At 40.9% G+C, this 22,236-nt stretch overlaps 1 protein-coding gene across 1 annotated transcript; it reads right to left on the bottom strand.

The window, feature by feature from the left end:
• Window positions 1-897: 897 nt before the first annotated feature.
• Window positions 898-16,858, bottom strand: LOC134578894 (L-lactate dehydrogenase A chain). Its single transcript, XM_063437978.1, has 8 exons — window positions 16,794-16,858; window positions 10,867-10,999; window positions 6,419-6,536; window positions 5,894-6,067; window positions 4,567-4,740; window positions 3,410-3,527; window positions 2,473-2,596; window positions 898-1,793 (listed from the first exon to the last, which is right to left on the bottom strand). The coding sequence occupies exons 2-8, from the start codon at window positions 10,990-10,992 to the stop codon at window positions 1,629-1,631; spliced, it is 999 nt and encodes a 332-aa protein (XP_063294048.1). The 5' UTR covers window positions 10,993-10,999; window positions 16,794-16,858; the 3' UTR covers window positions 898-1,628.
• Window positions 16,859-22,236: the final 5,378 nt, after the last annotated feature.

Here is a 22,236-nt window from a genome sequence, read left to right as displayed (position 1 = left end):
CAAAGAGGCAGATCAGGGGCAGAGCTAGCATGATTCAAACACAGCCCTGGCCAATCAGCATCTCCTCATAGAGATTAATTGAATCAACACACCAGAACAAATTCAATATGATGTAGTTCTGGTGACTATAGTGTCCCTTTAAGTTTCCCCTCTTCAAAGGCAAGATAACCTGTCATTGGTGTGTTTGAATCTGTTGGACAGTGGTAGTTTTAGGTAAATATCGAAAGCAAGCTAATCACTATACAGCCACAACACCACAGTACTTAAATTGTAAGTTCCGCATAATGGCTATGCAGCTTGCAGAGGGGGGAATCATAAATGCTACACACTGCTGGGCAGTTCCTGTCCTGCATTTCACATGGGCCAGAGACGTGATATTTGTCCAAGAATCTGAAAAACTGTGTGGTAAAGGTTACAAGGGGGAAATTGACCTCCTTTGAGGCTTAAACTGAAACATGGACCATGAAAATAAACTTGTATGACCATATGTATATATGTTGTAAATTACGTTATTTGAGATCTCTTCCTAGTAAGCTCCTGGAGCTTTGCAGTTGTCAAGCCATGCCTCATGCAAAATGGGTCTAAATAAATTAGTTTTGCTGCCTGTGTCTTACAAGCACGGTCACATACTGTGTTTTGCACATTACATGCTGTTGTACAGTTAATGTTTTACCCCGGCAGAGCCAAACTATACCTGATAAATGTTGCATAATTACACCCCTCCCTTTCTGGATATACTGGACTTCAACTATGGAAACAATTTTGCATAATACTTTGCAACATCATTTAGAAAGACGGTCCTAATTGCAGCAAGTATATAAAAATGTGATTAGCTATTGCTATATAATATGTTGGTATGCGTAAAAATTATTGAGAAACCTCGGAATAAGTCACCAATAGGAGAAAATATTATCATGATTTAATAGTGTCTCAGCCTTGCTTTTACATTTCTCTTTGCTTCAAATATCACATTCACTCTAAATTTGTAAATACAGGCATTCGTTGTCACTGGAAATTTTATCAACCATAACTGACTAAGACAACAAGATAAATTCTGATTGTTACGTTGATGATTTATATTTCAGTAATACATTCCTATCCTTCCTGAGATACTACTGTACATTTATGTTGACCCTTTTAAGAGCCTGGTGTGTACCCTTTGCATTCACAAAAGGTCTAATAATTTGTCTATTCACTATTTAAAGACTGTAAACAATATCATATTACAATCACCAGCTCTATCTATAATTATTATATATCAGACCTAAGTCCCTTTAAGGTTGATAAATATCAAATTCTTCTGCCTCACTCCAAAGGCAGAATCTTCTTGCAGATTGTTCTTTCCAGGCTGTGATGACAATGGTTTGGAGGTAACACATAACGCACAATACGTAATAAATTTAATTTTTCTGATGATTAAATTAACTTTTTCTTAACAAGAGCAGCCATCCAATTAGTGTACACTTACACTAGCAGAGGCTTCCAATGCGGAAATGAAGGGTTCACTGGACTGAGGTACACACATACACATAATTACAATATAATGAATATGACCTAAAAGTGCAACATATATTAAAAATTTAAAAACACTTTAAGACAATGGACTGACATGAATATTACAATACAGCTTAAAACTGCAATTCCTTCTGAATGCCCCAGAGAGTGCCTGCGCTCTTTCTTAGACGATCCTCTTCATCAGGCATCAGTGTCATGTTGACCACATCAGTTATACCCAAATTACCCAGTACACATGGGACGCTGAGAAAAACGTCTTCTTTCACACCATACATTCCCTGAAATCGGAAAAACATGGACTGAGGAATATCATACGGAAAGACCAGAAGAGATTGTCGTGTTTCATTTCACACATGGGTATTTACTAACGACCAAACTAGTGAATTTATATCCGAGTGAAACAAAGGCTGCAGATCAGTTGGAGATTTTTCCCATATCTACTATGTTTGCTTAAATGTTTTCATCTCTGTGTAATTAGTAATAGTGTGATTCTGCGTTCATGTAAGAACTTTTTCTTAGATACAGTAAATGGTGTTCGTAAACTGCGCGGAAGCTGGACTGGTGTATACACCGTTGTCCATTATGCACTTGTTTTAACAATGCTTAAAAACAACAAACAAACAAAAACTTATTGTTTCCTGTGCCTGTAAATCATTGATAATTCATGAAACAGTTTGGCTAGTGTTTCTTTAAACATTATAAAATAGCTGTTGGACGTTTAATCCTGTCGTCATATTGTAAAGTACTACATCCAGTTTATACAAACATAAACAAGTATGCTTCTTACACGTATCCTTAGAAAAAAATTACTTAAAAAAGTAATGTCTGTCTTTGGATAAGAGTTTAGTCAAATATTTGATAAAATAGAAATTGGATCTGAAATGGCTTCTAACTGATTTTTCGTTAAAAAGTACTTTTCTGCCATGAAATTAACAATTTTCTACAAACAAAATTTACCTTAACCATTGTAGAAATTGGATGTACACGCCTGAGATTTTTTACGATGGTCTCGGCCAGATCTGCGACGGATAAGCCGATAGCCCAAGATGTATAACCCTTCAGTTTGATGACCTCGTAGGCACTGTAAACATACAAGTTTCATGGAATAAATGTAACCGTTAATCTAGCTTCCCAAACCCAGTCCCCCACTAACCAGCACTACCAATGACACAGTTGCTTTATAAATGTAGGACTCTTGCTTATATGCCTTTGTTGCATGAACATCATTCCACCAGCTCTTTGTGAAGGTCACAAGTCACCACCGAATGGTAAACTTTGTGGATGTACCCGTTTCACAAATGACATGCCAAGATCACAGCTGATTTTTTATACAGTAATTTATTCACTAAATTCTACACAGAACTGAGATAATCAAGGCAAAATTCAGGCTAAACTAGCCAAGCTTTTAGTAGAACTGCATTAGAGAGTATTTTTTCAGATCTGCCTAAGTTTGCCAATTTGGATTTCATTTCAATCTTTCGGAGAAAAAAACAAAACATTTTTTGTTTTGGCTATTTTGACCTAAAACATGCAATTTCCTTACCAGTACCTTAAAGGGACACTCCAGATGCTTAAAGAATTACTTTAAAAGCTTGATGAGTGAAGTGTCCCTTTAATTAAGAGAATTAACCGAATTATAATGCAACAATCTTGCGTGAGATCAATTTTGTGCAGGACTGCAGTACGTTTTCTCTCCCCATAGACAAACTGACTTGGCACTGAACAAGTTTGTGAATACTCAACACGGGGTCATGCAAATCATCTCAGCCCTTTTTAAAGTTATTTCATTAAGTCGAAATCCATATTAGATGTTTCAGCTACACTGCACAGCTCTGGAAATGTTCTAGTTTTGTCAGAGCTCTAGATTAGGCTAACTAATACAACACTAAAGTACCTGTCTACGACTTGTTTGTGGACCTCCTTCCAGTTCTCCTTGTCTGCATCTGATCCCATTTCAGGATTCAAAGTTTTCAGAGACACACCAGCTACATTAACACCACTCCAAACAGGTACTATAAAAAAAATAAACAAACAAAAAAAAAAAATAGTTTAGTTAGCAAATCACAATAATACGCAACTCAACCTCTATATAACTTCTTGTCGAAATAACAGAGAGACAAAGGTTTGTGAAATATACCAACACAATTAAAAGGTAATATCAACCCTCTGTTAACAAAATAATAACAGACAATCCTTATTTCGAATACACTACCAGTGAACATCAAACCTATACAAAAAATCAAAGAGACATAAAATGATTCTGCACATGAGGCCCTTATTATAATTCACCAGGATGTCAAAATGAGGAATTGACAATTCTGAAGAACTGTCAGTTCTGCTTTAACCTCACAGTGTCTGCCTTATAGGATGATAACCTATTATTCAATGCAAACAGTGGTCAGATAGGTTTTATGTTTCTCTAATACTTAGATTTAAAACCAAAAGTGATTATTTTAAGAACCAGAGAAGAACTACATGTGTCTATATAAATTGCTCATAAATCAACCACAATTGGATTTAGGATACGTACAACATTTAATGTAATGATCTGCACTGTCTTGGATGCAATAAACCTCTTATTGAATTCATTTACTGCGCTGTGATAAAACAGAATGACACAAGCCTGTTGTTAATCGAATTATGAACAAACGCTGACAATCTCACGACAAATTTGTTTTAGAATGCTAGGCAGTGACAAGAGCAGATGGTATATTGAATGGTTTGAAAGTATGGATTTCTACAGAAGAAAAATGTTACTTATATAAAAAAACAAGAGAAAACTTTGCTGTTAAAAATGTAAAAACAAAATTTTACTACAAAATGATCAGTTGTAATGTGGCATGTGCACCAGTTGGTGTACAAAAACCTCTTATGAACTCTGACTTTTACTGGGGAAGGTCAGATTGTGAACTTCTTGAGTTACGTTTGTGACCTTTTTAAAGGCCAGTGTTACGGATAAATTTAGACCCAGTCTAGTGTTACTTTAGGTCTAGTGACTATCCTGAGGAATGTGTCTTTGGGTCAGTTAAGAAGCAGGAGAATTGCCCTCACCGCTAGAGTCTCCGTGTTCTCCAATAACCCAGCCGTGGCAGCTCAGAGAGTGGATGCCCAATTTCTCTCCCATGAGGTAGCGGAAACGAGCAGAGTCCAGGTTGCAGCCACTGCCAATAACACGATGCTTGGGGAAGCCACTGATCTTCCAGGCCACATAGGTTAAGATATCCACTGTGGGGAGGAAGGGGGGAAAAAAGCAGTTTAACAAGTTGGAAACTGTAACAACAGTAGACAATCCTAGATGAGTGATATTGGATTAATCTAAATAGAGATAAAGGGCTCCTGGTCATAATAACAAATTTCTAACACGACCATGTGCAGTTTCACTTTCCAAACAAGGAACCATCATAAAGAAAAGGGTTTTTGTAGCGAGTAATGTGTTCTACCAGATAAAGCCTTGGGTTAATTTTAACACAGGCCACTTTCTCAACCCTAAACTCAAAAATCTAAAATCTTACCCTAAAACTCAAATCTTTCCTTACGTTATCCAAGGAGTCAAAATTAAGGTAACGGTTCTATAGGTTACAAATCCTAACATCTGAAAAGTTGCCAAAAGTGTCCCATTCCGATCCATGTACGGATGGAAGTAGGGTCATGCTCAGGGCTTACAGAATTATTTGGCTAGCAGAATAAGACAAGAGGATGGATATTCTGATTAAAAGGAAATAAACAAATACAATATTTTGTGGAATAAAGTCAGAGAGGAAACTAAGAAATACATGCTGACTGATCACATTTTGGGTCAACGTACTAGACCGGAGCCTGGGTTTTCTGGATATCAATTTAAAACATTGTCAATCCAGATAACTCAAAATACATCTCATTTAAACGAAGCACTACAAAAACACCAGAGGAATGCTGATTTGTTCTGAGAGCGAGGTGATGGGATTCTGCCACCATCCCATAAAATATGGAAAGGGTTAGAAAACTTTCAGCAAATATGGACAAAAAAACCCACAAGTTTACTTACTTTATCAAAATAATTTATTTCGTATTCCATGTTAAAGGGTGACTACAAACACCATGACCACTTCAGTGATCTTGAAGTGCTCATGGTGACTGGAGTCTGTAAGTGCAGTGTTTTGCTTTGAAACATTGCGCATACGGAGTTTAACCCCTCCAATGCTGTAGATGTAACACCACCTCTGGCAGAACCGGTAAGTTCTATAGATATTGCTGGTGGAGCTCTAACTACTAATCAAGCCTAGTTAGACCTCTACCAGACACGTTCTTGGTTTTGGTCTTGTGATGGTTCAATTAACTTGTTCCTTGTGCAATGGGTCAATCAATAAATGATCTGAAGCTACGAGGGGAAAAGACTCACCAGGATTGGAGACAACGAGCAGCATGCTGTTGGGACTGTATTTGACAATGTTGGGAATGATGAATTTAAAGATGTTGACGTTACGCTGAACCAGGTTCAGACGGCTCTCCCCTTCCTGTTGCCTTGCGCCAGCTGTGACGATGACCAGCTTGGAGTTTGCTGTCACACTGTAATCTGTAAAAAAAAAAAACAGAGTTTGGGCAGAGCCCGATTCACCCACTGTTCTCATGTATCAACGTGTTTTGGTAGAATTAATATTTTGTCTTGGTTTATCCATTATTCCGTGCTGTGTACTAGGTTTGCTATATATAAATTATTGTAATTGTAATTAGAGGTGGATCCTTTTCTTAAAATGAAATAGCCAACAGTGGATTTGGGAATCCAATGCAATCCAGGCAAAAAAAGCAGGAAAAGTATGTGTGAGTGTTTATATGGGCAGTGGACTGTGGTTTTAAACAGGCTTGGGAATATGATCACATCACACCTTTGTAAATCTGCACCAAAACTTCTATTCGGTCAACTTACCTTTTCCTGAGACTATCTTTGGTGTGCGCAGGAAAAGGCTTCCATGCTGAAGGTCCATCATCTCACCCTTCAGTTTGTCTTCGATCACATCAACCAGAGCAACTTCATCTGCTAAGTCCTGGGCACAGTGAAAGAGAACTTCATTTAGGAAATTCTACCTTAATGATTCATTAACCCTCAATATCAACCACAAGACCCAAATCCTGACTAGTTTTTTAAATGGTCTTTCTAATAAATATTACAAAGGCAGGCAAGTACTCTACACTTGACCAGGACTGTTCTGTAATATATTCACATGATGACCGTGTACATTCATGCAACTCTGAGATCATTGGCTATCTGCAGATAAAGTAAACCTTAAACTGGGTACATGTTAAGCCAATAATTCCAGAAAGTAGGAGCAAAACCTCCATTGATGCATAAGGTTAATAAGTATATATATATATATATATATATATATATATATATATATATATATATATATATATATACACACTGCTCAAAAAAATAACCCCCAATAAAGGAGTGGTTCTGCAGGTGGTGACCACAGACCACTTCTCAGTTCCTATGCTTCCTGGCTGATGTTTTGGTCACTTTTGAATGCTGGCGGTGCTTTCACTCTAGTGGTAGCATGAGACGGAGTCTACAACCCACACAAGTGGCTCAGGTAGTGCAGCTCATCCAGGATGGCACATCAATGCGAGCTGTGGCAAGAAGGTTTGCTGTGTCTGTCAGCGTAGTGTCCAGAGCATGGAGGCGCTACCAGGAGACAGGCCAGTACATCAGGAAACGTGGAGGAGGCCGTAGGAGGGCAACAACCCAGCAGCAGGACCGCTACCTCTGCCTTTGTGCAAGGAGGAACAGGAGGAGCACTGCCAGAGCCCTGCAAAATTACCTCCAACAGGCCACAAATGTGCATGTGTTTGCTCAAACGGTCAGAAACAGACTCCATGAGGGTGGTATGAGGGCCCGACATCCACAGGTGCGGGTTGTGTTACAGTCCAACACCATGCAGGACGTTTGGCATTTGCCAGAGAACACCAAGATTGGCAAATTCCTGCTCCCTGTGTTGTTCACAGATGAAAGCAGGTTCACACTGAGCACATGTGACAGACGTGACAGAGTCTGGAGACGCTGTGGAGAACGTTCTGCTGCCTGCAACATCCTCCAGCATGACCGGTTTGGCAGTGGGTCAGTAATGGTGAGGGGTGGCATTTCTTTGGGGGGGCCGCACAGCCCTCCACGTGCTCGCCAGAGGTAGCCTGACTGCCATTAGGTACCGACATGAGATCCTCAGACCCCTTGTGAGACCATATGCTGGTGCGGTTGGCCCAGGGTTTCTCCTAATGCAAGACAATGCTAGACCTCATGTGGCTGGAGTGTGTCAGCAGTTCCTGCAAGACGAAGGCATTAATGCTATGGACTGACCAGCCCGTTCCCCAGACCTGAATCCAATTGAGCACATCTGGGACATCATGTCTCGCTCCATCCACCAACGTCACGTTGCACCACAGATTGTCCAGGAGTTGGCAGATGCTTTAGTCCAGGTCTAAGAGGAGATCCCTCAGGAGACCATCCGCCACCTCATCAGGAGCATGCACAGGCGTTGTAGGGAGGTCATACAGGCACGTGGAGGCCACACACAATACTGAGCCTCATTTTGACTTGTTTTAAGGACATTACATCAAAGTTGGATCAGCCTGTAGTGTATTTTTCCACTTTAATTTTGAGTGTGACTCCAAATCCAGACCTCCATGGGTTGAACAATTTGATTTTCATTTTTTTATTTTTGTGTGATTTTGTTGTCAGCACATTCAACTATGTAAAGTATTTCAGAAGAATATTTAATTCATTCAGATCTAGGATGTGTTATTTTTGTGTTCCCTTTGTTTTTTTGAGCAGTATATATATATATATATATTTCCATGGATGATAAGTTCTTTAAAGGGACACTGTAGTCACCCAGACCACTTCGGCCCATTGAAGTAGTCTGGGTGCTGTGACCCTTTTGCACTTACTGCTGCAATGTAAAACATTGCAGTTCCTGAGAAATTTGACATATTGTGTATATGGTTACTTTTTATGTATTTGGACTTAAAGGGAAACTACAGTGTCAGAAAAAAAAAAAAAAAAAACTTGTCAAGCCCCCCTTTTTCGCATTATTCTGTGCTTTCCTATGGGGATTCTGGTGACGCTGGAAGTCCTCATGCATAGTGTCATTTAGACGCCCAAAAGTCGCCTAACCACCCGGAAGTCCCTGTAATGGCTGTCTGGTAGACAGTCACTAGAGGAGAAGTTAACTCTAGCAGGTAATTATTGCAGTTTATTAAAAACTTCACTAATTACCTGTTCAGGGTTAAGGGTGCTGGGACACTGAACCCAGACCACTTCAATGAGGTGAAGTGGTCTGGGTGCTTATAGTGTCCCTTTAAGTCTGAAACATTTTATTCTAGCTTCTCCAGCAGCCAATGGATTCTGAGAATCATAGGCATTTTGTTTAACAATACAGTTGGCATCTCCTGGTTAAAGCGGCACTGTCATGCCGAACTTACCTTTCCTCAATCTCTTCCTCGTCTCCCCCTCTCTCAGGATCTGCTATTCTTTTCTTCCTGTCTTCTTTAGTTTTCTTTAAAATCATAAGACAAAGTAGGGACTCTTTGCCTTATGGAGGATTCCTCCGCTTGACCAGCTCAGGAGCAAAGTGTGCTTCATTTCCGCTGGTCAGAAAAATTTTCCCATAATTCTCACCTTTCCTCAGTGTTCCCACGATGCTTCCTGTCATTTTAGACGAAACTGCCGAATTGCGTTCTAACTGAATGAGAACAGTATGTTAGTTTCTTTTAGAACTCAATTCGGCACTTTGTTCGGATCGCAATTTCATTCTAATGAATGAAACTCCGATCCTATTCATTGCCGCGGCTGCATCTTAGTAGATAACTCCCTAATTCCCACGGTATTAGGGAGCTATCTACTAAAAGGCTGAAAGACCTAAATTGGTCTTTCAGCCAAATTTACTAATACTAAGTAAAGATTACTTAGTATTAGTAAATAATATGCCCCTACTCGCTATACCGCGAGTAGGGGCATGTCTAGTAAGCAGTGAGCAAATTCTTTGGAATTTTCCCACGCTGTGTAAAATGACACAGAGCACTGTGATTGGATGGCTTGAAATCCATCCAATCACAGTGCTGTGTGTCATTTTACACAGCGTGGGAAAGTTCTTTGTAATTTTCCCACGCTGTGTAAAATGACACAGAGCACTGTGATTAGATGGCTTTCTCAGGGGTGGGGGCCAGGGGGGGGAGGACGGTAGGTCCCCCCCCCTTATTGTTTTTTTAGGGCCCCCACCCGCCGCTCAGGGTTGGGGGACGGGGGGGGAGCAGTAGGTCCCCCCCTTATTGTTTTTTTAGGGCCCCCACCCCCCTCTCTTTATTTAGGGCCCCCACCCACCGCTCAGGGGTGGGGGCCAGGGGGGGGGAGGACAGTAGGTCCCCCCCTCATTATCATTATGGCCCCCACCTGCCGCACAGGGGTGGGGGGGAAGGACAATAGGTCTGCCCCCCTTATTATCTTTATGGTCCCCACCCGCCACCCGGGGGTGGGGGCCTGGGGGAGAGGACAGTAGGTCGTCCCCCCCCTCATTATCATTATGGCCCCCACCCGCCGCCCAGGGGTGGGGGCCTGGGGGGAGGACAGTAGGTCGTCCCCCCCCCTCATTATATTCAGGGTGGGGGAGGACAATAGGTCCGCCCCCTTATTGTAATTTATGTAATTTTACTTTACAGTGAGTATAGCGAGTAGGGGCATTCGGGAGATTTTAATCTCCCTTGTGCTATTATGGGGTCATATTGACCCCCATAGAGTGAGGGGGGAGGACATGGGGGGCTTATGAAGTGGTGGGGAGCACTGCTCCCTGCCGCTTCTATCTTTACATATTACAAGGAAGTAGCTGCACGCCGGTAGCTCCCTCCTTGTAATAAACCGAACGAGCAAACGAACACTGATACTCAGTGTTAGTTTGTTCGTCTGATTTTTCTATTCATTCATTCGTCTGTCTGATGAATGAATGAATAGATGAAATTCCCGTTCGCATGTCCAGGTGTTTCACTGGGCATGTGCGGGAATCTCACAGTCTGTCTTGTGTGGGCAGATGACGTGTCCCAAAGGGACTTCACCTACCCACACAAAGATGGCGGCGCCCTGAATATAGATCGGGCAGAAGATAAAGATTTAAAAAGAGGTAATTTGGGGGGGGATTAGGGGCATTTGGGGGTGACTAAGGGGTCAATTGGATGTAGTGGAGGCGGGTTAAAAAAAAACAGGATTCGGCATGACAGTGCCGCTTTAAGAATCATAACAAAAAAAAGAAACAGAAAAACTCTATTAAAACCACCTCCATCAATCCCCCAAAGACAATCATAAACAATCAAACAATGTGGCTGCCTTACTTTTTGCAGGATGCTAATGGCACAGGCCATGCCAACTGCACCAACGCCAACGATGGTGATCTTGTTCTGTGGCAGGGATTGTTCGGCCACCACATTGTGGATGAGCTTTTCTTTCATTGAAGCCATTTTTGTTCTGTGGACAGATGGAGTAAATGCATTATTACTACTACAACAAACAACTGCGTTAGAGCAATTACCAAAGAAAAACTGCAAAAACCAAAATGATATTGTTTACCAGACCACCATCAAGTTAGATGTCCATTTACCAGACCCCCAGCAAGTTAGATGTTCATTTACCAGACCCCCAGCAAGTTAGATGTCCTTTTACCAGACCCCCGGCAAGTTAGATGTCCATTTACCAGACCACCATCCAGTTAGATGTCCATTTACCAGACCAACTACAGCTCACTTACGATTTTGTAGATCTAATGCATAAGGCGCTCTGTCTAACTGCTGTTTACAGTAGTGTTACGTAAAATGGCAGCAAAGGTTTAGATCAAATGATGTTTCATTCAAACGATCTTGTTGCCAGGATTTTTCTGTTACCATAGACGTAAACATCCATATTGTCTGCAAATAGCTCAGAGATAGATTCTAACAAATAAATTCTTCTGAAGACACCCCAATAAAACATTAGAACTCTAATGAGACTAGTTGTAGTATTTAAAATAGTTTGAATTATAGATAGATAACAAACAAAATGATTACTATTACTTTCTTTGGTCTAAATTAAACAGTCGAGTTCATAAGTCGTGTGAGCAATTTCTCATGAATTTTTTCCCCCCAATAAGTGAGAATTGATTCATTCATTGAAAAAAAATAAAAAATAATCACCGCTCACACAAATCACTCCTTAAGGGGTTTAATATAGATCACAGAAAGCAATAGTTCAGCTTTAATCAGTGATAATTCTTCATAAACTGTAAAACAGGGATTCTAATGAGATATCTGTGAGTGTGTGCACATGGGATACCAGATGTATTCATTCTTACTTACTATTCACCAATACAAAAACGATATGAAATTAAAGACTCATGGTGTAAATCATATTTAGAGGGACTGAAATGCTACTCTATTTCGATTTTTACTTTAAATGTTTTCTTTATGCAAAAAATAGAGTTCAAAACACACACTGTGTTTAAAGAACACATTCAAATATTACATTATGAAATCTGATGGTTCTGTGTTTTAGAAAAGAAACAAGGCCGAACTAACCCAGCTATGTTCATAGCGGATTTGGTGAACGTATCGAGATTTGCTACCTTCATCCAAATTTGGCTTTTTGTTCTTCAGTTTGCTACAATTTGGAATTTGGGGGATTTTATTTTCTCAAAACTGAATGAAGTGGAAATTTCAATTTCAAGTGAGTTCCACTCACTATTAACTTCAGTTTTCAGATTTCCAAGGACCCCAGCAAGTTTCCTCCACTTCACACGCCTAGTACCTCTAGCCTGAACTTCTCATAGTAAATACCAAATAACATTTTCACAGCACTAAACCTCAGCAGTCATTAGAAAACTTAATGCGACACCACTAGACATAAAGGCCTCCATTTTTTTCCCATTTTTTGTAAAAAAAACTTTCCAAATAATGTATCTACAAAAATGTTTCCCCTGACATGTTTGTCTAACACTCTAGTACGACGACTGTCTGTACTGTTCCCTGTTGTGGTGGAATCTCGGTAAAAATAAATTTAGTAGGCCGAGATTACCACGTGGCATGTGTACGTGCATATGCTGACGTATCGATCAGTTGGTTGCACGAGGCAAGATACGAACAGTAGTGTACGGAGCATGTGCAAGAATACAGGATGTAGTATTCCCCTCCTCCATTGTACTGGACAGGCCATGCGGTCAAGCAGGAAGTTAATTCTTATTTGTACTGATTGGTCAAGAGAATGTGCGGGTGGAGCTTAATATGGGAGGAGTTATGTGCCTATATAAGGAGCCTGCACTATTGTCCGGGGCTCAGAACTTGCTGTATTTTGGTGACATTAGTCCCTCTGAGTCCCGATCGGTGATCCAATAAAGAATCTCTTCCTTCCTGAAGAAACCTGTGTCCATCTCTCTGTGCTTTGCTTCCGTCAGTTTCTCCGGTATCACTGTCACACTACACCAAATCTCAAATTCTTATTTTAACCACACTACATTCGTCATCTGCTTATGCCACTGGCCCTCTCCTGACTTCCAAACCTCCAACCCACTGGACAAGGCTGCTATCCAACCACTGCTCTATGCCAACGCGTTCCACTTAAACTTCAGTAGCCGACTTCCCTACTGTTACTGCAATTATTATGTAACCGACAACCCCCAACTGTCATATCTGGTTACATTGAACTTCACTCGTTCCTTTAGCCAGATATCCATATCACTCACTAAATTTTCACACGATGACTTATGTAAAATCTCCCGAAATAGTTTATTGTACATAAAAACTGCCAAATGTATTTAAATTATTTATACATTGCTTCTATTTGGGTAAAATTCTCCTATAATAGGTAACATTTTCCTCCATGATAGTATTTTCTATAATTGATCTTAACACCAGTAAATTCCATTTAGAGAATGTTTATCATTTGGCTAAACATTAACACAACAGAACACACTCCAAGGGATACAGGAGATACAAAACAGAACTTCAAACAGAGACACTTCCTCAGGCTTGTACACATACTGCACCCTGTACCTATGAAGAAATATTACCCATAATGCACCTTGTAACTCTACTTGAATATTACCCATATAGAACCCTCTAAAGTTACCGGTTATTACCCATAGTACCCTGTAACTCCACTTGAATAGTACACATATAATAAATATATATACTAGAAATAAACTAAAGGACATATTTAAGGAGAATATCTGCAGCACCCCCTTGTGGCAGGTAGTAGTAATTCATCTAAAACACATGCAATACTGCAATTTGGTCTATTTAGGACCACCATTCTCTTGAAATCGCCTCCCACACGCCTAGTCTGTGTGTGGGATGGAGGGAGGGGGGGGACAAGTTCATATGTATAAGTCAAGGTGATAAAGTATTTAATCTAAATCCTACACAATTTCTGTTTTTATTAAATATTCTCCTGAAATTGACACAACATATATATCAATGTTTTTAGTTTAATTTGTGAGAAATAAATTCACGTTATTCGGAATTTAAAACTGCTACAGGAATAAAATAAATAAATCTATTCAAGCTGTGCTGAAATATGTGGATACTGTGTGAAAAAAAAATCAGGGTTCTATTGGAAATACGGCCGTCTGAATCCTGAATTCTCCATTCATAGTTAATTCATTATCCAGAGATGTACTCCTTGCACATTAATAACATTAAATAATCCCCTTAGAAAGATTAAGGCCTGGATTCCCCAAGCAGTGCGGTGATCGCCATGGGAGACGCTCGCAGAGGGTTACTGGGTTACTCATTGGTAGAGTGCAACAAATCCAATGGATTGAGGCCAGAGATTGTAATATAAATAGAGAGCCGGACAGGCCGTCCAAGAATGTTAGCATTGTCACATCAGGTTTGCCACAGACGACAACTGACGATGCAGAGATCATTTCATTTCGATCTGGTAGAATCTAACACCTGGCGTGAACGCCCACGCAAAGGTAATCTCTGCGTATTTTCAGAAAATGGAGATTATGGCGAATGCGTGCTAGCGTGGGGTTTTTCACTAAACTGGTAATTGTGTTGAATTGGAATTTTTTTAGGACAATAATTTTTTTTCCTACGCTGCTGCTTTGTATCTGACAATTCCCATTTCCGGGTCAATTCTCTGCAATTTCTCAGTTTTCGGTGTTTCAACCTCTCCAAATTTTAACCATAAGAAAAGATTTCTTTCATGTTGAAAGACTAAAATTCTAAGAAATATACTGTATCTTATGCACAAGATATCTGGAATACTACATTCTGCAACACCCAGAAACCCCTCCCTGGTTATAACTCAGTGTAAACTACCCCTCCCCCTGCCTATGATACATAACCCTGACTGAGGGAGGATGGGGACACAGCATCATGACCTTCAGATCCACTCAGGGATTCCATTTTACATCACAGCCTCTAACTAAATATAAACCATGCCAGTGTTAATGCAAATTACCCAGAATACACGGGGAGATCATATACAACAGGTGCTAATGTACCCAGCAATATTTACAAATAATGATACCTTTCTATTCACTAATAGTGTTACAGCATTCACCTGGCAGTTACAATATAATAAATAATGGGTTTATAGCATAGATCTTAGTAAGCAGTTACAAGGTGTGGGGACTTTCATTCTGATAAATATTCAATTTGTTCCACAGAACACAATGTATCCTCCCTAGTAAAATAATATATAGATATAGATCCTGTATCTTTCTTAACCCCTTAAGGACCAAACGTCTGGAATAAAAGGGAATCATGACATGTCACACATGACATGTCCTTAAGGGGTTAAACACTTAAGGGGTTAAACGCTTATACTGTCTGTATCCTGGATTTCCATGTTTTTTCATTGAGCCGCCAAACAGCTCCCCTAAAATGCAGGGTCCATTGTTATTAACCCCTTTCTATAGAGTGCGTGATTAACCCCTTCATGTAGAGTACATTATTATTAACACCCAGGCACACGACTCATTCCTATTATTCGCATACATAGTCCACTTTTATTAACCCCTTCCTACAGCATGCATTCTTATTAACCCCATTATGCAGAGTCCATTCTTATTAACCCCATCCTGTAGAGTCCATTCTTATTAACCCCTTCCTACATAGTCCATTCTTATTAACCCCATCCTGCAGAGTCCATTCTTATTAACCCCACCCTGTAAAGTCCATTCTTATTAACCCCTTCCTGTAGAGTCCATTCTTATTAACCCCCATCCTGCAGAGTCCATTCTTATTAACCCCTTCCTACATAGTCCCTTCTTATTAACCCCATCCTGAAGAGTCCATTCTTATTAACCCCATCCTGCAGAGTCCATTCTTATTAACCCCCATCCTGCAGAGTCCATTTTTATTAACCCCATCCTGCAGAGTCCATTCTTATTAACCCCATCCTGCAGAGTCCATTCTTATTAACCCCATCCTGCAGAGTCCATTCTTATTAACCCCATCCTACATAGTCCATTCTTATTAACCCCATCCTGCAGAGTCCATTCTTATTAACCCCATCCTACATAGTCCATTCTTATTAACCCCATCCTGCAGAGTCCATTCTTATTAACCCCATCCTGCAGAGTCCATTCTTATTAACCCCATCCTACATAGTCCATTCTTATTAACCCCATCCTGCAGAGTCCATTCTTATTAACCCCATCCTGCAGAGTCCATTCTTATTAACCCCATCCTACATAGTCCATTCTTATTAACCCCATCCTGCAGAGTCCATTCTTATTAACCCCCATCCTGCAGAGTCCATTCTTATTAACCCCATCCTGCAGAGTCCATTCTTATTAACCCCCATCCTGTAAAGTCCATTCTTATTAACCCCTTCCTACATAGTCCATTCTTATTAACCCCTTCCTACATAGTCCATTCTTATTAACCCCTTCCTACATAGTCCATTCTTATTAACCCCATCCTGCAGAGTCCATTCTTATTAACCCCATCCTGTAGAGTCCATTCTTATTAACCCCATCCTGTAGAGTCCATTCTTATTAACCCCATCCTGTAGAGTCCATTCTTATTATGTATGGACTGCTGATTTTATTCTTATTAACCCCATCCTGTAGAGTCCATTCTTATTATGTATGGACTGCTGATTTTATTCTTATTAACCCCATCCTGTAGAGTCCATTCTTATTATGTATGGACTGCTGATTTTATTCTTATTAACCCCATCCTGTTGATTTATTCTTATTAACCCCATCTTGCAGAGTCTATCTTTATATAAGACCCACGTAACATTCAGTATTATGTCTCCTGTCGCTCTCTCTTACCTGCTCCTGGTTGGTTGGTTGGTTGGTTGGTTGGCTGGCTGCTGTCAGTGTCCGATGCTGCGGATCGCTCAGTGTTCTGCGGAAGGATACATATATATAGCGGAGGACGATGATGTCACGGGCCCGCCTGGTGATGCGGTCGGCGGACGTGTCTGTTATCAGGTTTTGAGTCTGCGGAGGAGTCAGAGGGAGGGATAACTGGGCATAGTACTGGTATTGCAGGGGCCACTGCCTGGGTATTATAGGGGCACTGCCTGGGTATTATAGGGAGTGCTGTGTATTATAGTATTATAGGGGCCACTGCCTGGGTATTATAGGGGCATTGCCTGGGTATTATAGTATTATAGGGGGCACTGCCTGGGTATTATAGGGAGTGCTGGGTATTATAGTATTATAGGGGGCACTGCCTGGGTATTACAGGGGCACTGCCTGGGTATTATAGGGAGTGCTGGGTATTATAGTATTATGGGGCCACTGCCTGGGTATTATAGGGAGTGCTGTGTATTATAGTATTATAGGGGCACTGCCTGGGTATTATAGGGAGTGCTGTGTATTATAGTATTATAGGGGCACTGCCTGGGTATTACAGGGGCACTGCCTGGGTATTATAGGGGCACTGCCTGGGTATTATAGGGAATGCTGTGTATTATAGTATTATAGGGGCACTGCCTGGGTATTACAGGGGCACTGCCTGGGTATTATAGGGAGTGCTGGGTATTATAGTATTATGGGGCCACTGCCTGAGTATTATAGGGAGTGCTGTGTATTATAGTATTATAGGGGCACTGCCTGGGTATTACAGGGGCACTGCCTGGGTATTATAGGGAGTGCTGTGTATTATAGTATTATAGGGGCCCTGCCTGGGTATTACAGGGGCACTGCCTGGGTATTATAGGGGCACTGCCTGGGTATTATAGGGAATGCTGTGTATTATAGTATTATAGGGGGCACTGCCTGAGTATTACAGGGGCACTGCCTGGGTATTATAGGGAGTGCTGGGTATTATAGTATTATAGGGGGCACTGCCTGGGTAGTACAGGGGCACTGCCTGGGTATTATAGGGAGTGCTGTGTATTATAGTATTATAGGGGGCACTGCCTGGGTATTACAGGGGCACTGCCTGGGTATTACAGGGGCACTGCCTGGGTATTATAGGGGCACTGCCTGGGTATTATAGGGAGTGCTGTGTATTATAGTATTATAGGGGCACTGCCTGGGTATTATAGGGAGTGCTGTGTATTATAGTATTATAGGGGGCACTGCCTAGGTATTACAGGGGTACTGTCTGGGTATTATAAGGAGTGCTGGGTATTATAGTATTATAGGGGCACTGCCTGGGTATTACAGGGGCACTGCCTGGGTATTATAGGGAGTGCTGGGTATTATAGGGAGTGCTGTGTATTATAGTATTATAGGGGTACTGTCTGGGTATAACAGGGGCACTGCCTGAGTATTACATGGGGCACAATCTGGGTATTATAGGGGGCACTGCCTGGGTATTATAAGGGTACTGTCTAGGTATAACAGGGACACTGTCTGAGTATTACATTGGGCACAATCTGGGTATTATAAGGGTACTGTCTGGGTATTACAGGGGTGCTGCCTGTGTATTATAGGGGTACTGTCTGTGTACTACAGGGGTTGTGGGTATTATAGGGGTATTGTCTGGGTATTATAGTATTATAGGGGTACTGTCTGGGTAATACAGGAGCACTGCCTGGTTATTACAGGGGACACTGCCTGGGTATTACAGGGGGTACTGCCTGGGTATTAAAGGGGTGCTGCCTGGGTATTACATGGGTGCTGGGTATTATAGGGGGCACTGACTGGGTATTACAGGGAGTGCTGGGTATTATAGTATTAAAGGGGCACTGCCTGGGTATTACAGGGGCACTGCCTGGGTATTACAGGGGGCACTGCCTGGGTATTATAGGGAGTGCTGGGTATTATAGTATTATAGGGGTACTGTCTGGGTGTAACAGGGGAACTGCCTGGGTATTATAGGGAGTGCTGGGTATTATAGTATTATAGGGGTACTTTCTGGGTACTTCATGGGGTACTGGGTAGTGTAGTAATACAGGGGTGCTGGGTATCATAATATTATAGGGGTACTGGGTATAAGATTTGTATAGGGGTACAGGGTACTGAGTATTACAGGGGGTACTATACTTGGTACTACAGGGGTACTGGGTATCATAGTATAATAGGATACTGTCTGGGTATTATAGGGGGTACTGGATATTGTAGTGTAATAGGGGTTCTACTGGGTATTATAGTATAATAGGGGTGCTGGGTAATAATAGTATTATAGGGGTACAGGGTAAGTATTACAGGGAGTACTATACTGGGTATTATAGGGATACTGTCTGGGTATTACAGGGGTGCTGGGATATTATAGGGGTACTGTCTGGGTATTATAGGGGGTACTGGGTATAAGAATTTTATAAGGGTACTGTCTGGGTATTATAGGGAGTGCTGGGTATTATAGAGGTACTGTCTGGGTATTACAATGGATACTGGGTATAAGCGTATTATAGGGAGTGCTGGGTATTATAGGGGTACTGGGTAGTGTAGTATTACAGGGGTGCTGGGTATTATATTATTATAGGGGTACAAGCTACTGAGTATTACAGGGGGTACTATACTGGGTATTATAGGGGTACTGGGTGTTCTAGTATTGTAGGGATACAGCCTGTGTATTAGAGGTTTACTGAGTTTTACAGAGGGTACTGGGTATTATAGGGAGCACTGCCTGGTTATTAAAGGGGAGACACTGAGCACATTAGTGGTATTAAAGGGTTGCTTACAGCGTGTTATACAGAGATGTTATGGAATCAATATACAGATATAGTACTGTGTTTTGTATTGTATGGTATGGGACATCCATGCTGTATATAATATGGGGGGCATTGTCAATAAGCCAATGGAAGATATGTATGTTTTCTGCTGTCTCTTTTTACAGAGGGGGAGAAGCAGATGAAACTAAACTGAAAGTGATTTTTTTTCTAATAGCATGCACGTGCTGTCTCTCTGCTGTCTCTCATTCATTCCCCCTTACGTGTCTCTTATTCATTAACCATACAAGTATTTAACCACGAAGGGTACGTTTAGCTGGTCGGTAGTGCCCAAGTACATCTGGAGGTCTGTTTGTCATTGGTACCCAACTCCATGGAACTTGTTTTATTGACTTCAGAAACACCAGCTTGACAGAAATGGGACCTGTCACTGAGATACAGCTGCTGAAAACCTGTCTACCAAACTATCTCACCAGCTCTTCTAACATTCTCATTTCTTTAATTCTCGTTTCTTTTTTGTGAATATTATGCAGTACTTGCACATGTGATCAGGTATATTCACTACAGTGATAATTGTCAGAAATTCGAATTCCACGCCACAATATCTGGAATGGGAAAACTATCCAAACCTGATGTGTTTTCAGTTCAATTAGTCTGGCCTAAATGTTGAATTCTCCATAATTCACCCGTCAGTAAATAACCGTGTGTGTAAATGGTAACGTGTTGCATAAACAAGTCGCTATTTGCCTGGACTTATTATAAATCACAGATAAACCAGTCCGTATGTAACTTTAAATCCTCACCACCAGACGCAGGTAATAACCTGTCTGGGAGTGAACAATAAAACGCTTTTCACTAACCCTTCCAGGAAAATGAAACACGGTTTAGAAACTCGCCACGTATGTTCTCTAGTGGAAAATGTTAATCGAGGTCCGACTGAACTGAATATTCTACCATCAGACAAAATGTTAATTCATTGGGAGACATGTTAGAGGGCCGGCTGTTTCTCTTAGATTAAATGGGTGGATGAAATGAATGGACAGACTTTCTATATATTTAAAAAAATATGCCAGGGTTCATTGCAGTTCACAGCCTTGCGAGAGGGGGTGAGGGGGGCGCTTTGTATGTAAAGCACTATGCCCTCAAGGGTTATTTATCATGGACAGTTGTAATGCAATGTGATAAAAGAAACTAGTGGTACCAGTCTGTTGGTTTCCATGGCAACTGCCCCTATTTCAGAACCTTGCCTCAAGGGGGTAACTGGCAGAGTATCTGGTGCAGGGAGCTACGTCCTTCTTCACCACCACTTGTTCTTCTATTCTTCATTGGTGTTTAGCTGGCTGGCTTTAAAGAGGAATTCTTGCATCCTAAAAGTGTAATTTATTTTTTTTAAACAAAGGGGGTCCATAATCTATTCTTACTAAAGAGCGCATTGGGCATTCAAAACTATATATTTTTTAACGTTACAGTGTTCCTTTAAAAGAAAATGGAGTCTCATCTGACAAAAAGATTGACACTAGCTACAGGTGCGTTCCATGGCTTTAATCACATTTCCAAAAAAAAGTGATAGTTTCACTTACATTATGGATCTAACAGATTTTAGATCTCCTGCTGCATTATGGAAGCACTGATTCTTGGATCATAAATCTGTATCCTCCCTCTGGCACCTTTTATTGGTCAATCCGTTATTAATTTTATTTAGTTATATTGGAAATGCTTTAACAATTTTACAAATGGGATCTAAAATAATTGGCGAACAATGTAATGTTGACAGAGCCAAGAGCTCAAACAAGCTTGCAATACAATCTCGCCGTGTAATGTTATTTACTGTATCAGATGTCGTTTTGCCAGCCTGCGCACTGCTGTATTTTTTCGCCTTGCGTTCTTGACATTCATAAGCCTCAGTGGGTTAATGTTGGCGCAGTCTTGTATCTGATTGGCCCGAAATCCGGACAGCAACAAAATGTGTAAGAACTGTCTGTTCCGCGACTGTCACTCAGCCTCTCCCATCTAACATTGTATGTTGTGTTTTGCATAATCGGCAAGGATGTTGTAAATACTCTGTAACAGTCTTAACAAAAAGAACACAAGATGCCTGTATGTCAGACGAATGTCTGTAACCGACTGGCACCATGTGACGGGAAATTTCACTCTGTTAAAAAAATATTCCTACAGTTATTGTTATTTGTAAATGTATCAGAGCAATTATATATATATATATAAATAATAATTTCTCATTAGGACACTAAAACGTGCACTGCACATCTGTTTAAAAAAAAAAAATCAGTAATATATTCCAGGCAACCTGCTATGGCACATTTTAGAGCAGTGGTTCCCAATCCAGCCCTCAAGTACCCCCAACCAGTCCAGGATTTAGGGATTGCTCAGTTGTGTCTAATGTATTTTTAGAAAGGGAAAAAAAAAAAACCCCTTTAGACACAACAGGGTAATCCCTAAATCCTGGACTGGTAACGGGTACTTGAGGACTAGGTTGGGAACCACTGTTTTAGAGCAAAACATCTTGGCATATTCCATTGAGTCCTGCGCCAGTTGTAAAACAAGTTACAGGGATCTAAAGATAAGCTGTGATCATCCAGTTATGAAGAAGTTGCTGTTGTCCTACTAGAAGTCTGCTTCAGGTTGTGCTA

Source organism: Pelobates fuscus, chromosome 12 (genome assembly GCF_036172605.1).
Source record: "Pelobates fuscus isolate aPelFus1 chromosome 12, aPelFus1.pri, whole genome shotgun sequence".
Lineage (NCBI taxonomy): Eukaryota > Metazoa > Chordata > Amphibia > Anura > Pelobatidae > Pelobates > Pelobates fuscus.
This window is presented reverse-complemented; position numbering and strand designations above follow the sequence as displayed.